The 13,572-nt window shown below is 40.7% G+C and overlaps 4 protein-coding genes across 4 annotated transcripts; 2 read left to right on the forward strand and 2 right to left on the reverse strand.

Annotated features, from left to right (window-relative positions):
* The first annotated feature begins 276 nt into the window (after positions 1 to 276).
* On the forward strand, positions 277 to 4,214 carry LOC129591645 (calcium uniporter protein, mitochondrial-like). The gene is made up of 5 exons (XM_055487382.1): positions 277 to 934; positions 1,699 to 1,851; positions 2,232 to 2,370; positions 2,448 to 2,512; positions 3,627 to 4,214. The coding sequence occupies exons 1-5, from the start codon at positions 641 to 643 to the stop codon at positions 3,852 to 3,854; spliced, it is 879 nt and encodes a 292-aa protein (XP_055343357.1). The 5' UTR covers positions 277 to 640; the 3' UTR covers positions 3,855 to 4,214.
* A 562-nt stretch (positions 4,215 to 4,776) lies between these two features.
* On the forward strand, positions 4,777 to 7,150 carry LOC129591647 (oxidoreductase HTATIP2-like). Its single transcript, XM_055487385.1, has 6 exons — positions 4,777 to 5,300; positions 5,512 to 5,622; positions 5,697 to 5,834; positions 6,232 to 6,293; positions 6,375 to 6,420; positions 6,626 to 7,150. Exons 1-6 carry the CDS (start codon positions 5,013 to 5,015, stop codon positions 6,794 to 6,796), a joined length of 816 nt encoding a protein of 271 aa, XP_055343360.1. The 5' UTR covers positions 4,777 to 5,012; the 3' UTR covers positions 6,797 to 7,150.
* LOC129591646 (cyclin-C-like) lies at positions 6,963 to 9,057 on the reverse strand. Its single transcript, XM_055487383.1, has 8 exons — positions 8,804 to 9,057; positions 8,579 to 8,685; positions 8,436 to 8,520; positions 8,301 to 8,370; positions 8,192 to 8,243; positions 7,811 to 8,089; positions 7,580 to 7,659; positions 6,963 to 7,302 (listed from the first exon to the last, which is right to left on the reverse strand). The coding sequence occupies exons 1-8, from the start codon at positions 8,833 to 8,835 to the stop codon at positions 7,183 to 7,185; spliced, it is 825 nt and encodes a 274-aa protein (XP_055343358.1). The 5' UTR covers positions 8,836 to 9,057; the 3' UTR covers positions 6,963 to 7,182.
* Positions 9,058 to 9,724: 667 nt separating this feature from the next.
* LOC129591694 (phosphatidylcholine:ceramide cholinephosphotransferase 2-like) lies at positions 9,725 to 13,483 on the reverse strand. The gene is made up of 6 exons (XM_055487443.1): positions 11,732 to 13,483; positions 11,338 to 11,455; positions 11,114 to 11,270; positions 10,478 to 10,653; positions 10,149 to 10,418; positions 9,725 to 10,081 (listed from the first exon to the last, which is right to left on the reverse strand). Exons 1-5 carry the CDS (start codon positions 12,340 to 12,342, stop codon positions 10,260 to 10,262), a joined length of 1,221 nt encoding a protein of 406 aa, XP_055343418.1. The 5' UTR covers positions 12,343 to 13,483; the 3' UTR covers positions 9,725 to 10,081; positions 10,149 to 10,259.
* Between the last annotated feature and the right edge of the window lie 89 nt (positions 13,484 to 13,572).

A 13,572-nucleotide genomic window follows, 5' to 3' on the forward strand; every position in this document is an offset into this window, starting at 1 on the left:
TAAGTACTTTTAATAATTTAAATATGTACTGCTCGAAGGTGCTACCGTTTGTACGTATAACGTTTTAGAACCTGCCCAGTACTATTACAGTACTTACCATTATTATTTTATTTAAGCCGATGATGATGTACGCACATACAGTACGACCCTGCACTCGTACTGACATCATTGATGGCTTCGTCATACAGTACTCGTACAGTACTAGACTAGTAAATCGAGGGCACTCCAAATACACCAAATATACAAATAAACTGCGTACCCGCGATTTAATATCGATGCCAGCGTGGATTCCGATTGTACAACAATTACGAAATAAATAAGCCGCAAGGCCTATCTCTTCGTTTCACGGCTCATTCGTTCATATTCAATCTTCGAAAGGTTTTGATCAAAACGTAATCGCAGACAAACAATATTTATACACTGTTTGGAAGTTGTTGAATAAATATTTCGGGATAGTCTAGCGCTAATGCGGTGACTTTTTTAAGCGCGCTTGTTTTATCCCAGCAGCAGCAGACGCGTCGGGAGTAAGTATACTGCGGCGTCTGCAGTAAATCCAACAGAAGTGTATCGCGGCTGCATCCATCGACCAAACGCCGTCATGTTATCTGCCGCTGATGAGTAATTTTAGTTTTTGGCAACAATGCATGCACCACGGAGCCTATACTGTCGAGCCAATGCGCTGGCGCTGCGCTTACGAACGCAGCCTGGACAGTGGAATTTGGAAAGAAATCTGCACTGTTTCGCCCGTGGCCGATCCTTCGAAGGCCGATTTCAGTGGCATCCTAAACACGTTACTTTAATACAGTACGGCAAAGAATTCCCATCCGGAATAGTGTTGCGTTCATCATCCACCAATGCCACCGAGGACATCCCCAAGGATAACACGATTAAAGTGGATATCTCGCAGCTGAGTAACTCGGGAAATGTAGACGAGGTAAAAGTCGTCTTGTTTAAAGAGCGGGTGTAAATGAAATTGTCGAGGCTGATCGCGCAGATATTCGCAGTTTTTTTTTCGCAGTGATCGCGCAGATATTCGCAGTTTTTTAAACCGGTGCTCCAGAGTGGTTATATGTATATGCGATACTAGCGCAGATTTTTCAATAGAATATGCTGTATTTTATGTTTCAGCGTTTGCGAACTTATTAAATAGTGGATAAATTGCACTTGTACTCGTAAATCGAATAAACACTACGACTGTACATTTCAAGTGCGTTGTTATATTTTTCATGTTAAGTATTTGTGGTTTAAGAGTATAGTCAATTCAGTGAAATATCAGCATTTAAATTTCAGAATGCTCAGCATGAGCATGAAACTCTTTCGTTTTATATATTTATCGTATGTATAAATGCTCGTTTCACAAATGTGGCTGATTTCTGAGATTATTAACTGCACGTATTTGCTATGATTTAATTTCCGCCGTTATTCATGTCGGTCGTAATTTTCAAAAATAATCATTTACTTCGGTTAATGCTTAGTGCTCCTCTGTTTATGGTCAGCCAGTCACGAATCTCTTTGCGCTCCAGAGAACAAATAAGCTTTTGACTATGATTAGCAGCATTATTTATGGATCATGGATTCATGCGCTGCATCTCTGTAACCGCAGTAGCGACGGTCTGCAGACAGGTCGGGAGTGCTGCCCTAGCCCAGCCGGAAACGAAATGTTCATCTGGGCTGATCTTTTTTATTGACATTATGCAGGTAACTGATCAGCTGCGCCAGCTGAATCACATCCGGGCACTGGTGTCCCAGCTTTATTTGGCCCTGCATGTGCCCGATACGTACAAAAATGAAATGGAGAACATGCAGCGCCAGCTGGATCAAATTCAAAGCGAATTAAGGCCGCTGGAGGAGGTGAATATGGACACGCGCTCTAATTACTTACGTAGCTTCTAGCGTGATAACAGCGGTTAATCGTCACAACATTTGGATTATTTATCGTGTTTTGCCATTTGCGCTGAATATAAAACCTTTGCCAAGTGGAAGATAATTTGAATTGTGCAACGTAATCTTTTATTAGTGTGTAAAAGTTAAGGCGATTAAATTTCGAATTCACCAAATTTTTTATATATTGCATGCATAAAATGTAAATGCGCTTTTAAACGAATTTTTCGAAAATCTTATTCGCGATTGCCGCGAAATTGATTTTTCGGTGAATTCTTGTCGAATACTTGTTTACAACAGTTTTAGTTACACTTCCATTGAACTTTTTCTTGAAAGTCGCATTGTTGCAGAAAAAAGTGGAATTATTGCTGCGGGCGGAAAGGCGCAGCAAAATCTTGGCATGGTCCGGGCTGGGATTCATGGGAATGCAATTTGGATTCCTCGCCAGGCTGACATGGTGGGAGTATTCGTGGGACATCATCGAGCCCAGTACGTCATGCAAAATTTATCGTGCTGTACTCCCTTTTCGTTCGGTTTAGCATTAATGATTCTTTATTATTTTACAGTAACCTACTTTGTGACATATGGAACGGCAATGTGCCTATACGCGTACTACCTCGTAACTCGACAGGTAAGCGCTACAATGGCAAAACGTGGCGGCAATAACCTGATCGCCGGCATGATAATAATTGCGGTTTTACGCTTCGTGCTTTTTATGAACATTTACAATCGCAAATCGAAATGTCGTGTTGTTCGTGTGCATTAGTCTCACCGAGCATACATGTACCTTAGTCTGTTCGATCAGTTTAATTGTTCGTACCGTCGTACTGAAAAACTGAATCACACCTATCGTTAATTCAATACGAGTATTTAAGTCTGTATTGATTTTCAATAAGTTTATGGTTATAAAACGTTTCAGGAATTTAAAGTACACACAGCTTACCCTTGAGGATATGTTTTTTTCTGCTTCGGTGATTTGCTGAGCCTCTACGCTAATTGTATTCCCAAATTGAGTGCAATTTTTTGCTTTTGTAATGCCAAAAAATGTCAAAAAGATGTTCATACTTGAATGTTCTTTGACTTCTGACGTCAGGATAGCTACTTGCAAAAACATGCATTCGGATTGTTTAACACTTAATTAAGTAGAGCTCTGGGATGTGGTATTTCAAGGTTATGTCGTAACACTTATGCGCATCTTGATGATCCCAAGTTTTAACTAAGAGTACATCTAGAACTTCGTACGGGCACGCTGCCAAATGTGTACTGATCTTTCAAAAGCGGTATACATTTCTCTTTAATTGACCGAACGTTCGGCTGTTGCTTTTGCGTACAAGTAGCATAATCTTTATTTGGGGATCCGTCATTTCGCAGATAATTAGTGCCGGCTCCGTTCGGCTTATTGCAAAGCGATAAGCGAAACTACTGTTGTTTTAAAGTCTTTTTATGACGCAATGGTTGAAGCCATTAATCTAGTAAATGAATTTTGTTTCGCTGTTAGAGATATTTTATTTGGATATAAAACGCCGGGCGAAGTGATGTTACTAACAATATGAGAAACAATTATTAAGCAGCGCTTGTTATTGATACGTTGCTTTTACGCAGCCAGTCTTTTTAATTGGAAGCCGGTGAGGCGAGCAAATTAACATGGCTTCCCTATGCAAATTAGAGACTTGTACAGTATACTCGATGCATCCTATCTGATAGAGCAGATCATTAACACAATAACACATGAAATGCTGATGCAGGATTACAACTTCCCGGCCGTGGCCGACCGCTGGACCGCGTTGGCTTTCCACAAGAATGTACGCCGCGCCAAATGGGAAATGAATCGCTACGTTGACTTACGCGATAAACTGCGAAAAGTGCAGAATGAACTGGAAAAAATGAGCATGCTGGCGCCCCATACACCGTATAAACCGCCAACATCCGCGGCGGATGTGATCCATAGCAAAGAGCAGGAGAATGCGGCATAAAGAATCCCAGACACCACAGCAGTGGCGCCTGCTGCGCAGTGATTATTCGTCCATGACGTACGGTGCAGCGAAAGTGTTTTTGATTTTTCTACTCCCATGGTGAATGTATGTTCTTTCTTCTGTGTTTGTTAGCATGTAAAAAATTGTATTGCAGCTGGGTAAGCTCTGCTTGTTCGAGTAGCGCATTTTGATCGCCTTTTTAATCGTGCACCCTTGTTGATTTTTGTTATACGTCGGTGTGTGTAAGTGATATTTTCGGATGACGGCGTTTTCTGTCAGTTTCAACTATCGGTGGTCTCACATTCCGCGCTGGTATTTAATTTTGTAGGAGAGTTTAAAAGGTGTTAAATATAATTGTGGTTTGTAATGTGGTAGCGTAAAGTCGCATGCAGCTTTTCCTTTGCCACATAAATTAATTGTGGAAGTTTTTGCGCCAGGAATGGTTATTCTGATAAAACGGATGAATGAGCTGTATGATTAAATTTGGCACAGGGCAAATGATTAACGAGGGGCTATAACAACATTTCCCAACAGAAGCTTATGACGAACGCTGATTATAAATTACTAGTAAAAATTGGAAAGTTACTGCGCATCACCCATTCCTGATTAGAAGATTTTGTGCACACGCCGCTTATAATAAATCCGGACAACAAAATTGAAAAAATTCACATAAAACACATTGAAAAAGTTCTTCTTTTGTTAATGAAAGAATAAATAAATGCAGTATATCGCATCGTTTAGTTTGTTCACAAGAAACAAATACTTCTACAGAAAACAAAATGCTTTTTTACCAAGCCGACAAAAGTAGCCGTCGGACTGTGCGGTAATTCAAGGATAAAGTGGATAGTCAAAAGACTCAAAACTGCTGAGTCATCATCACTTGTTTACTTTATCTTAACAGTCAGCTGTTTGTTCTGGCAGTACAAACAGTATCCAAATGGAAAATCGTCCTTATCGCCCTATCAGCATCGTATCTTTTAGGCAAAAAGTACAAGAATTATTTGGCTTCATACGAACTGCTTTTGTGTTGGATCATTTTCCCTATAAGTCATATCGTTGTCCAAACAAACCCCTCTTACCACACCGACCATATGAATAATTGATTTTGAAATTGAATTCCCTAATCCTCGCTGGCGTGGGCTTTTTCTTTGCGGTGTAATGTTTAACTGGATTGCCAGGATATCGACTGGCATTGGGATTGTCGCCGTCTTACTCGCTTATTTATCCTTTCATCATCAAGTCGATCCACCAATATATGCACATACGGAAATGGATGCGCTTCTGCAGAATTTTCGACAGTTGAATCGCAGCTGTTTTATTGTGGGCGCTAGCGGCGAAAGTGGCAAGGCGCTGCTCAAGGAGGTCGTCAGACTGAAACCCTTCGCGCGGATTGTTCTCATTAGCCGACGTAAACTGGAATACGAAGATGAGGAGCTGAAAAAGCTCGTAAGTTATACCATATTGCTGTCTGTTTTGGGAAACCGGAAAAATGGGAGCGCTGCATTTGCAGTGTGCAAAATATTCTAGCATCTCTCGGGAAAATGGCTTGCGATTTGGAGTGCATTAATAATGGTTGTACCGTTGTACAAATAGATTAACATACTTAACGAAAAATTGTCTGGATGTACATCAACTGTGTTTTGCATTTGCATTCTAGGAGCAGCGCGTAATCGATTTCGATAAAATCGACGAACTGCATCAGAATGATTTTCAAGGATTCGACGTGGGTTATAGTTGTCTGGGAACTACGCGAGGCAAAGCCGGAAAGGTACTGTAGTATTTTTGCCGTTGAGGTTTCTGAATGGAAAATAACTGCAATTGCTATTTTGTGCTTTTTTGTAGGAAGGCTTCATCAAAATCGAGCATGATTATACTTTAAGCGTTGCCAAAGCAGCCAAAGCAGGCGGTACTAAGCATTTCCAGCTGGTTTCATCCAGAGGCGTCGATGAAAATAGCTTTTTTCTCTACTATCAAGTGAAGGTGAGGAAAATAAATTTATTGCTTCTCTATGAGCAAATTATGAGGGTTTAATTTTTGCTGATTTGCTTATTCGCTGATATTCGAATGTAGGAGATTAACAATTTTGTTGACAGATTAGTAACTGATTTTGCCGTTTTTTCATTCATGTGACTGATTTACAAAAGGATTTTTTATATGGCAACTGATTTACAAAGGATTTCTTCTAATTGGATAAATTGTTATGCAAAAATCAGGCTGACGCTGAAATTCAAATGGAAATTTAGTTAGCTTTACCTGAGTGTATTGTCTGTTGGTCGATTAAATTTATGTGTAATTTAAATAATTTTATGCTGCTTCAGCCTTCGGTCCTAAATATTGCTTTAGTTTTACAGTGATTACTTTTTTCCGTATTTTACAGGGACAGACTGATCGCGAAGTATGCGAGCTCGGTTTTGAACGTGTTAGCATTTATCGTCCAGCGTAAGTCCATGTCTTTGGCCAAAGTATCACAGGTAGCCAGGTACTGGTCTAAACATTTAGCTTTTGTTTTGGCCTTTGAAGGGTTTTATTGGTTGACCGGGTGGAGAGGCGTCCTTTGGAGAAAGTGGTAAGTACAGATGCTTCATGGGAAAGGAGAACGGTTGTACGCAGATGCATGTAGTACGAGTACATACTCATACAGTACTCGTTTTAATGCCCACACGGCTTGTTGATTCCCGATAACGTTGTTGTTTGGTCGACAACAGCGTATTCTTCAAGCCGGCGCAATTCTTGGGAGCTTACTTCATTTCTGTCGTCTTTAACTCTTTCAGGCACAAGCCTTATTGAAACCAGTGGCATACATTGCTCCCACTTTCATATCCACTCCGATTGACATTTTGGCCAAAGCGATGATTTTGAACACAATCAACAACGGACCGCCTGGGGCACAAATTGTAGACAATAAAGAAATTCATCAGTTGGGCAATTCTTTAACAGTCTAATTCCTTTAATAAGTATTAACAATACGTGGTACGTACTTGCATGGTCCACACTGACGCCGAGATTCTTGAATTTACCGGATAATTGTTCACAACTGCATAGTTTATAAGTCAAGCAGTTGTTTATCAAAATAAGGTACCGTATCAGTACTATAAATATTTAAATCTATTAATTTTTATTCGAGCAGTCTCCTGAATTGCATGACAGAACATGTTTTAGGATTGATGTTGTTTTTTAGGATATACACAATTCAAAATTTAATTTTCAATTTTCATACAAGATTTTCAGATAAATTACATGTTCATTGAGAAGCGACAGATATATGCTCTATACTGCATTAAACAATATAACCAGAACATAATAAACAACTGAACAAACTTTTCATAAATTATCTGGGTGGGCTCTTTGGTTTGGGGACTTTGGAAAGCAAAACTGGGATCTCTTTCTTCTCATCAAAACTCTTCCACAATTCGTACAAATTCATGATGTGTCGCACGACTTCCTGTATCTGTAAGAATACACAATCTGCAGTTTTAACAATAGTATGAAATGGATCAACGTTTTAAAAAGTTGAGTACCTGCTTATTGCAGTTTCGACACTACTGTAGTCATTTTACAAAAGTGTTGCATATAAGTTGCCAACAAACTGGCTATTATTGTCTATAAAATTTATCTTATGACAGCTAACATAAGTACTTACTAGAACGTATTACGGATAACAGTTACACGGAAAGGTAATTCAGAGAATGCTAAATCCCAGAATAATATCCGGTCATGAAATTCACCTTGTCAACGTCCACCGCCAATTCAGCGAACCACTGCTTGAAATCCTTTTGTAAAGTTATACAGGCAATGCTAATGCAACCTGCAGCGAAGAACAAATATCTAATGTATATTTAGGAGAGAGTTTGGAAAATCTGCCGAGTGATACTAGTTTTTTCCCCATATTACAACACAAAATCCAAGACTCAAATGAATTCGTACAACTAGGTAAAGATTTCTTCCCAGTTACTTACCTAAAGCAATAAGGTACGGCGGATACAAAAGGCAGAGATCAGTACGCAGTGTATCATTGACGGTTTTCCATGCCAGATTGAAGATGGAATCCTGCAATGCCGGATCTTTCTTATCCATGCTGGCGCCCAGATCTTGGCAGAACTGCGCCAAGGGACGGTATGGATGAAACACAATCAAACAGCAATCCATCATCTCCAACAAGTAGAATTCACATTCGAAAATATTATTAATGCGATAGGGGAATTCTTGTGTGAAAGCATATCCGAATTTATTTTTCACTGAAAAAAACACAAATGTCTCGCGAAAAACAGCGAAGATTGTAAACCATATATATTTGGAAAAAAATACTCAGCAAGGCAGAAATTATCCAGACAACTTACCAATTCCTTGGCAAACATTAACGAATCGCGAATTACTTATCACTCCAAATTCCTAAAAAATAACGGGAAAATGAGCGGATAAATGATATGGTAGTTTCAGACTCCTCACTTCAACTTTCGAGGCTAAATATAAACACGTCGGCGCCAAAAGTAATGGATCAATCGTTTTTAGCGAATTCCTGCAAGCCGAATCCAAATGAAGATTAATACAAGAAATAATGCACCCTAGCTTATGCTTTAATACCTAACGTAGAATCTTCGGAAATACACAGTTGCAGTTGCGATAACTTGCTGCTTGATTTTGAGCTGTTCGCCGATGGCTTGGATGACTAAAAATAAGTACCAAAATAGTAGGATGCACGGAGCAAGAGAGGAAATAAAGAGTACCATTGGCGTAAAAGATCATGATTTTCTGGTATTCATCTTCGGACAGAGTCTGGTAGTCCACTTGGCGTTCGCGGATTAGATCCTGTCGATCGAACAGCCATTGCTGACTGAAACCAGCGTCAATGAACAAAAACGCATACGTTGTACTTTACTGAAGGGGCGCTGCATGGCGCTACCCCGCCGCATGATAAAAACTCTCATTTGCTACAAAGCACAGATACTTACAAATGAGAGCTCAGCCAAAAGTTTCCCGCCATGTTGGAATAATTTCGCTGTCGGGTAAACAGTCCGTGAACGCGCTCTAGTACAGTACCACGTGCTATTCGGGATGCTCGAGCTTCGGAAATAGCTTTCTGGAATTTGCTGGTATGATCGTAAGAAGGGAAATTTATCGGAAAATTTATCGTCAAAACTGAATTCTTTTAAGTTATAAGTTATTAATTCATCGTTTAAAAATTGTTAAATTCAAACAAAATGAAACGTCCAGCCTCGGTATGTACTTTTGTCGTAAACACAGAGTCCAAACTCCAAACTTCCATTGAAGGCGGTTACGTGGGCACAATGGGCAGTATTGTTACAAATGTTACTGTACAAAAATACTTTTATCTTTTAAGTTTTAGACATTTTCATGCAGCAGTATTAAATTAATAAACTTCGAAATCGGATTAGTACAAGTAACAATCACAATTTACACAAACAAGTACTGTTAATTTTACACTGGATTAATGCTGCAGCTTTCTTCAACTAAAGCTGTTTCCTGTCTGCATAAAATCCGGAGCATTTTTAGTAGTCGCAAGTCCATAAATGAAACTCTATAAATATACCCGGCTCATTTTTTTGTACTTTCTTGTGCACTCTCACTCCTTCCGTTTAAGAAAATCACTTTAGACCTTCTTGTTACTCTTACAAGATGTTCGCGAATATACTGTGATAAGTATCAACGGTTAGCATACTCCATTATGTACAATGGGCTATGGTGAAAAATGTGCAGCAAATGTAGCCTTTCAACTTTAACAACTGAATTTTGTGATCTCTTTTTGTTAAATTGCAGTTAGTTTGTTTTACACTCCACGCATCATCCACAGTCTTTCGTGATGATGATTTTTCTAACAGTAATAAGCGATTATTATCAAGGCACGATGACCCTTCACCGTTTCATACTGTTACCGGACGATACAAAAATAGAAACAGCGCAACACAAGCGCTTGTTACATTCAGCGGCAACAGGAGCAACCGACAAAATAAAAGTAATTTGTAAAACACAATAATCTCCGCACAGCAGACTGCATAAAATTAAATTACAAACTCAGTGAAAGACTAGCACAGCAAACCAGAGGGCAACTTAAAATGTGTGACAGTTAACAGAAATAAAATTCAGTAGTTCACACGCTGGAAAACAGAAAATTAGTGACCAAAGAGAAGATTCACACCGTTAATACTGGAAACGCAGCACAAAAACGGACGGAATGCCACATCTATTGCTGCAGCCAGTTCCGTAGCACTCTATGGAAAAATGCACAGTTTGGCTGAGAAGTTGATGAAGGTGTGAAAATCTTGAAATCGCACTTACGGTTAAATAAAAGTATTTTGCCAGGCTCTATTACAAGGAGACCAAAATCATGGCAGCTGCTTCCAAAAATCATTCAAAATAATACAAATCAAAGGGCAAGCGCAAATGCAGTCATTCTGTGTAGTCCCAGCGATGTTCTTGCCAGCGCGCCGGAAATGGCAACGGCCAACTAAAATGTTTAGGGAGACGCCCTTCCGGAACATTTGCCTCAAAATACTGCAGTATTCGAAACCACCATACTCGCGACAAAAAGTTTGTAGAACCAGATTTCTGGAAAAAAATGTCCTGAAGTAACATCGCCACATAACGACCAAGTGGTTCACCTTTACCTTCAATTCGACGTGGCAGATGATTGTATGATACATCCAGAATGTCCTGGTAGTTATGTAATAAGCCAAAATAATGTCGACAGTGTAGTGACCGCGAGAAATGGATACCATCACAATTCCGGTCATGGCCATCAAATACACTCCCACCATGAGGGGCAAAAATTTGCGAGGAGCATCTATAAGAGGGCATCGAACTTTTAAATAACGGGAACCACACTAACGGGAAACACTTCATACTTGCGGCTAACATGATATGTAGTACAGAGTTTCGCTGAGGACAGCTTTGCAGACGGAACAAGAAGACGTTACGAAAAACATCATGAAAAAATGTTTTCAGTTACCAAGCGAATTCCTGGTATCTACCACTGGAAGAACTTTACAGAAAAAACCTTATGTTTAAAAAAAATATACATACGTGTGCATACGCATGTGCGTAAGATTTCTTACAATACTGTAATATTACAGTACTTTGTAACATCGGTGCTGCACCGGCGTATGTATGCCGACCATCTAATTGTACGCGTCATTTTGTTGCGATTTGTTTAAATTACATGTTTTAAAAATCCGAATCAATTACCGCGTTGCCAGTTCGAATAATGCGATTATTACTGTTTAAAGCGATTTTGCTTTGCGTACATTCTGTGACGACCAGTGCGGAGAGGACCAAGACGCATGTGTGCCCACTGTAGATGTAATCTCCACAGTAGATATGTCGCCCATTGACAGACAATCCCAATCCGCTAAGTAGCATGCCAATCCTTTCCAAAATTACTAGTACGGATGTATGGTTCATCTGCACGGAAGTAAATCATCATGATTAGTGCCTTCCAGCAATGCTTATGTTGGTCGTTATCTCTAACCTTTGGCGAGCAGTAATAATCGGTATTAGCAACCGGAAGGGCCGTCACCAGCATTGTAACACTCCGACCCAAGTACAGCAGCCCCACTATCATAAACAGTCGTCGATAAACGATCCATCTGCAAAAAAAAAATCAAAATACGAAAACGAAGCCTGTGCTCCAAACGTTTAAAACGTTTTAGAAGAAAAACAAATTTCTGCCTCATCTTTTTCGCATCCCAACAGTACAAAGCTACCAATGCTCAATGGCTCTCAATTTCAACAATTTTGCAACATGCCAGCAAAGCGCTTCAGGCAAAATAGGCTTTTTAGCGGCAAACCATATAACTTCATTTAAAGAATTCCGTTATTAGTGCCGAAATACAGCTGCGAAACCAGGAAAACTCAACCTGTACCTGTATCGGTGAAAAATCATCAAAAATATGGCCGTCCACATGGAAGCAATCAGCAAATACTCCGATATCGGCAGTCCGAGATCCCACTGCGGCACCCAGTCGAAGACGAGATCCGGTAAGGGCGGCACATCGGGCAGTCGATCATGGACGATGGCCAGCGCCGTCGTCGTGCACACCATACAGCAGGCCATAAAAAGGAAGGCGATCAGCGTCTTCAGGCGTTCATCCACAAACTTTACTTCAAACGGCCCATCGCCGCCGTCCGCCAGCGGGAGTGGCGACGCTGTGCCCCCCTCCGCTAACGGCGAGGGGGGCGGCGTCTCCACGTTGATGCGGGTTTCCGTGGGGACCCCCGCATCATGACGCACATCCACTGACTGAATATTGTCCAGGGAGGAGTAGCCGTTGCCCGGATGGCGTAGGAGCGGTCGGAATTCCCCGCCCGTCGGAGGTGGAACATTGACGGGGCTTGGCGAGGTGGAGATGTCGTTGGGCCCATCGCCATCGGGCGCCGTCAGCAGACCGGACTGCATTCGGCCTGGCAGGTGCTTCTTCAGCTGACGAATGCGCTCCCGAATGGATATCGTTGTAAACAGGAATAGGATTAACATATATTAATATGTCAGGGGAGCTGGCGTCATGTGCGCGCTGGTGGTCGTGCTTTTAATACTATGTCGGTTCCTTGGCCAGTACAGAGGTCCCTCGATACAGTGCATTTATCATATCACAGCTGATAGTCGTACATCTTCCCTGCATCGATAAGATATACTTCTATCGAGATATCGCTAAAACACTAAACTTCAGAATTTATAACAGTCCGCATCGTAGAGCACGAATTTTTAATGGGAATGTCAGACGAACAGTAGTCGATTGTGTGTCTGTCGGAAATAGAAAAGATCAATAAACACAGCGAAGTCCATTGTCAACAGATTGTCCAACCGCAGCGGGAGCGGTGCAGAGAACGGATTTCCGCCGCAGTACAGATTAGATGCTTTGATAATAATTGATTAAATTTAACCATAATGGCTTTTACGTGTACTGCAGACTCTGTGACTTCCAAACAATTAAAAATTCAAAACACAGTGTTGTGTATAATTCACAAAATTTATTTTTCCAAAACGCACAGGAACCCATTGATAAAAAATCAATACATATGCGGACATGTCGCTCACGCAAAGGTTATCGGCGTAAAGATGTTTACCAAAATGTAATTATCCTTAATAAACCAAGACATTGCATATTATATAAATCAGATCCAAAACTTGTAACACCGTAGTTTAAACGTGAGCCCAAAAAAGAAATTTGCAGATTTTAGTTTTCCGTACATGATCATAACGGCGCGCGTACTGAAGTCATCAGTCAACGACAAACCACGAAGATGCAGTTTATATACGAGAAGGGCACAAAACCAGAACTGGGAGTATGAAGTACGCTCAAGGGGAATACAGCTTTGAATGACACTTGTTTGTTACAGGTAGATGCTAGGATACGGGATGTCGCATCAACATCCATCCAGTCAGGCATCTTCTGCACTTTATGAAATCTTCAGAATCCACTTATCGGAATACCGCTCCCTTACAATCAGCTTTCAGCCGTACCGCAATGTGTAATATCACGACAGCTTAACTAGAATTTCCGATGCGCAGTCCTCAAAACTCGCCAAGAGCAAACAATTTCGGATTACAATATGCGTAAAGAAAATTAAATCAATACCAGCTCACACGCACTATTAGCTGACATCCGATTTTCTGTGAGTGAGATAGGGGATCAACATTGGGACGAGCTGTAAACTGCGTAGGTAGTCTCATCACAAACCCACCCTACAACATTATATGCCTGTG

The sequence above is a fragment of the Paramacrobiotus metropolitanus genome, unplaced genomic scaffold (genome assembly GCF_019649055.1).
Source record: "Paramacrobiotus metropolitanus isolate TYO unplaced genomic scaffold, Prichtersi_v1.0 Parri_scaffold0000047, whole genome shotgun sequence".
NCBI lineage: Eukaryota > Metazoa > Tardigrada > Eutardigrada > Parachela > Macrobiotidae > Paramacrobiotus > Paramacrobiotus metropolitanus.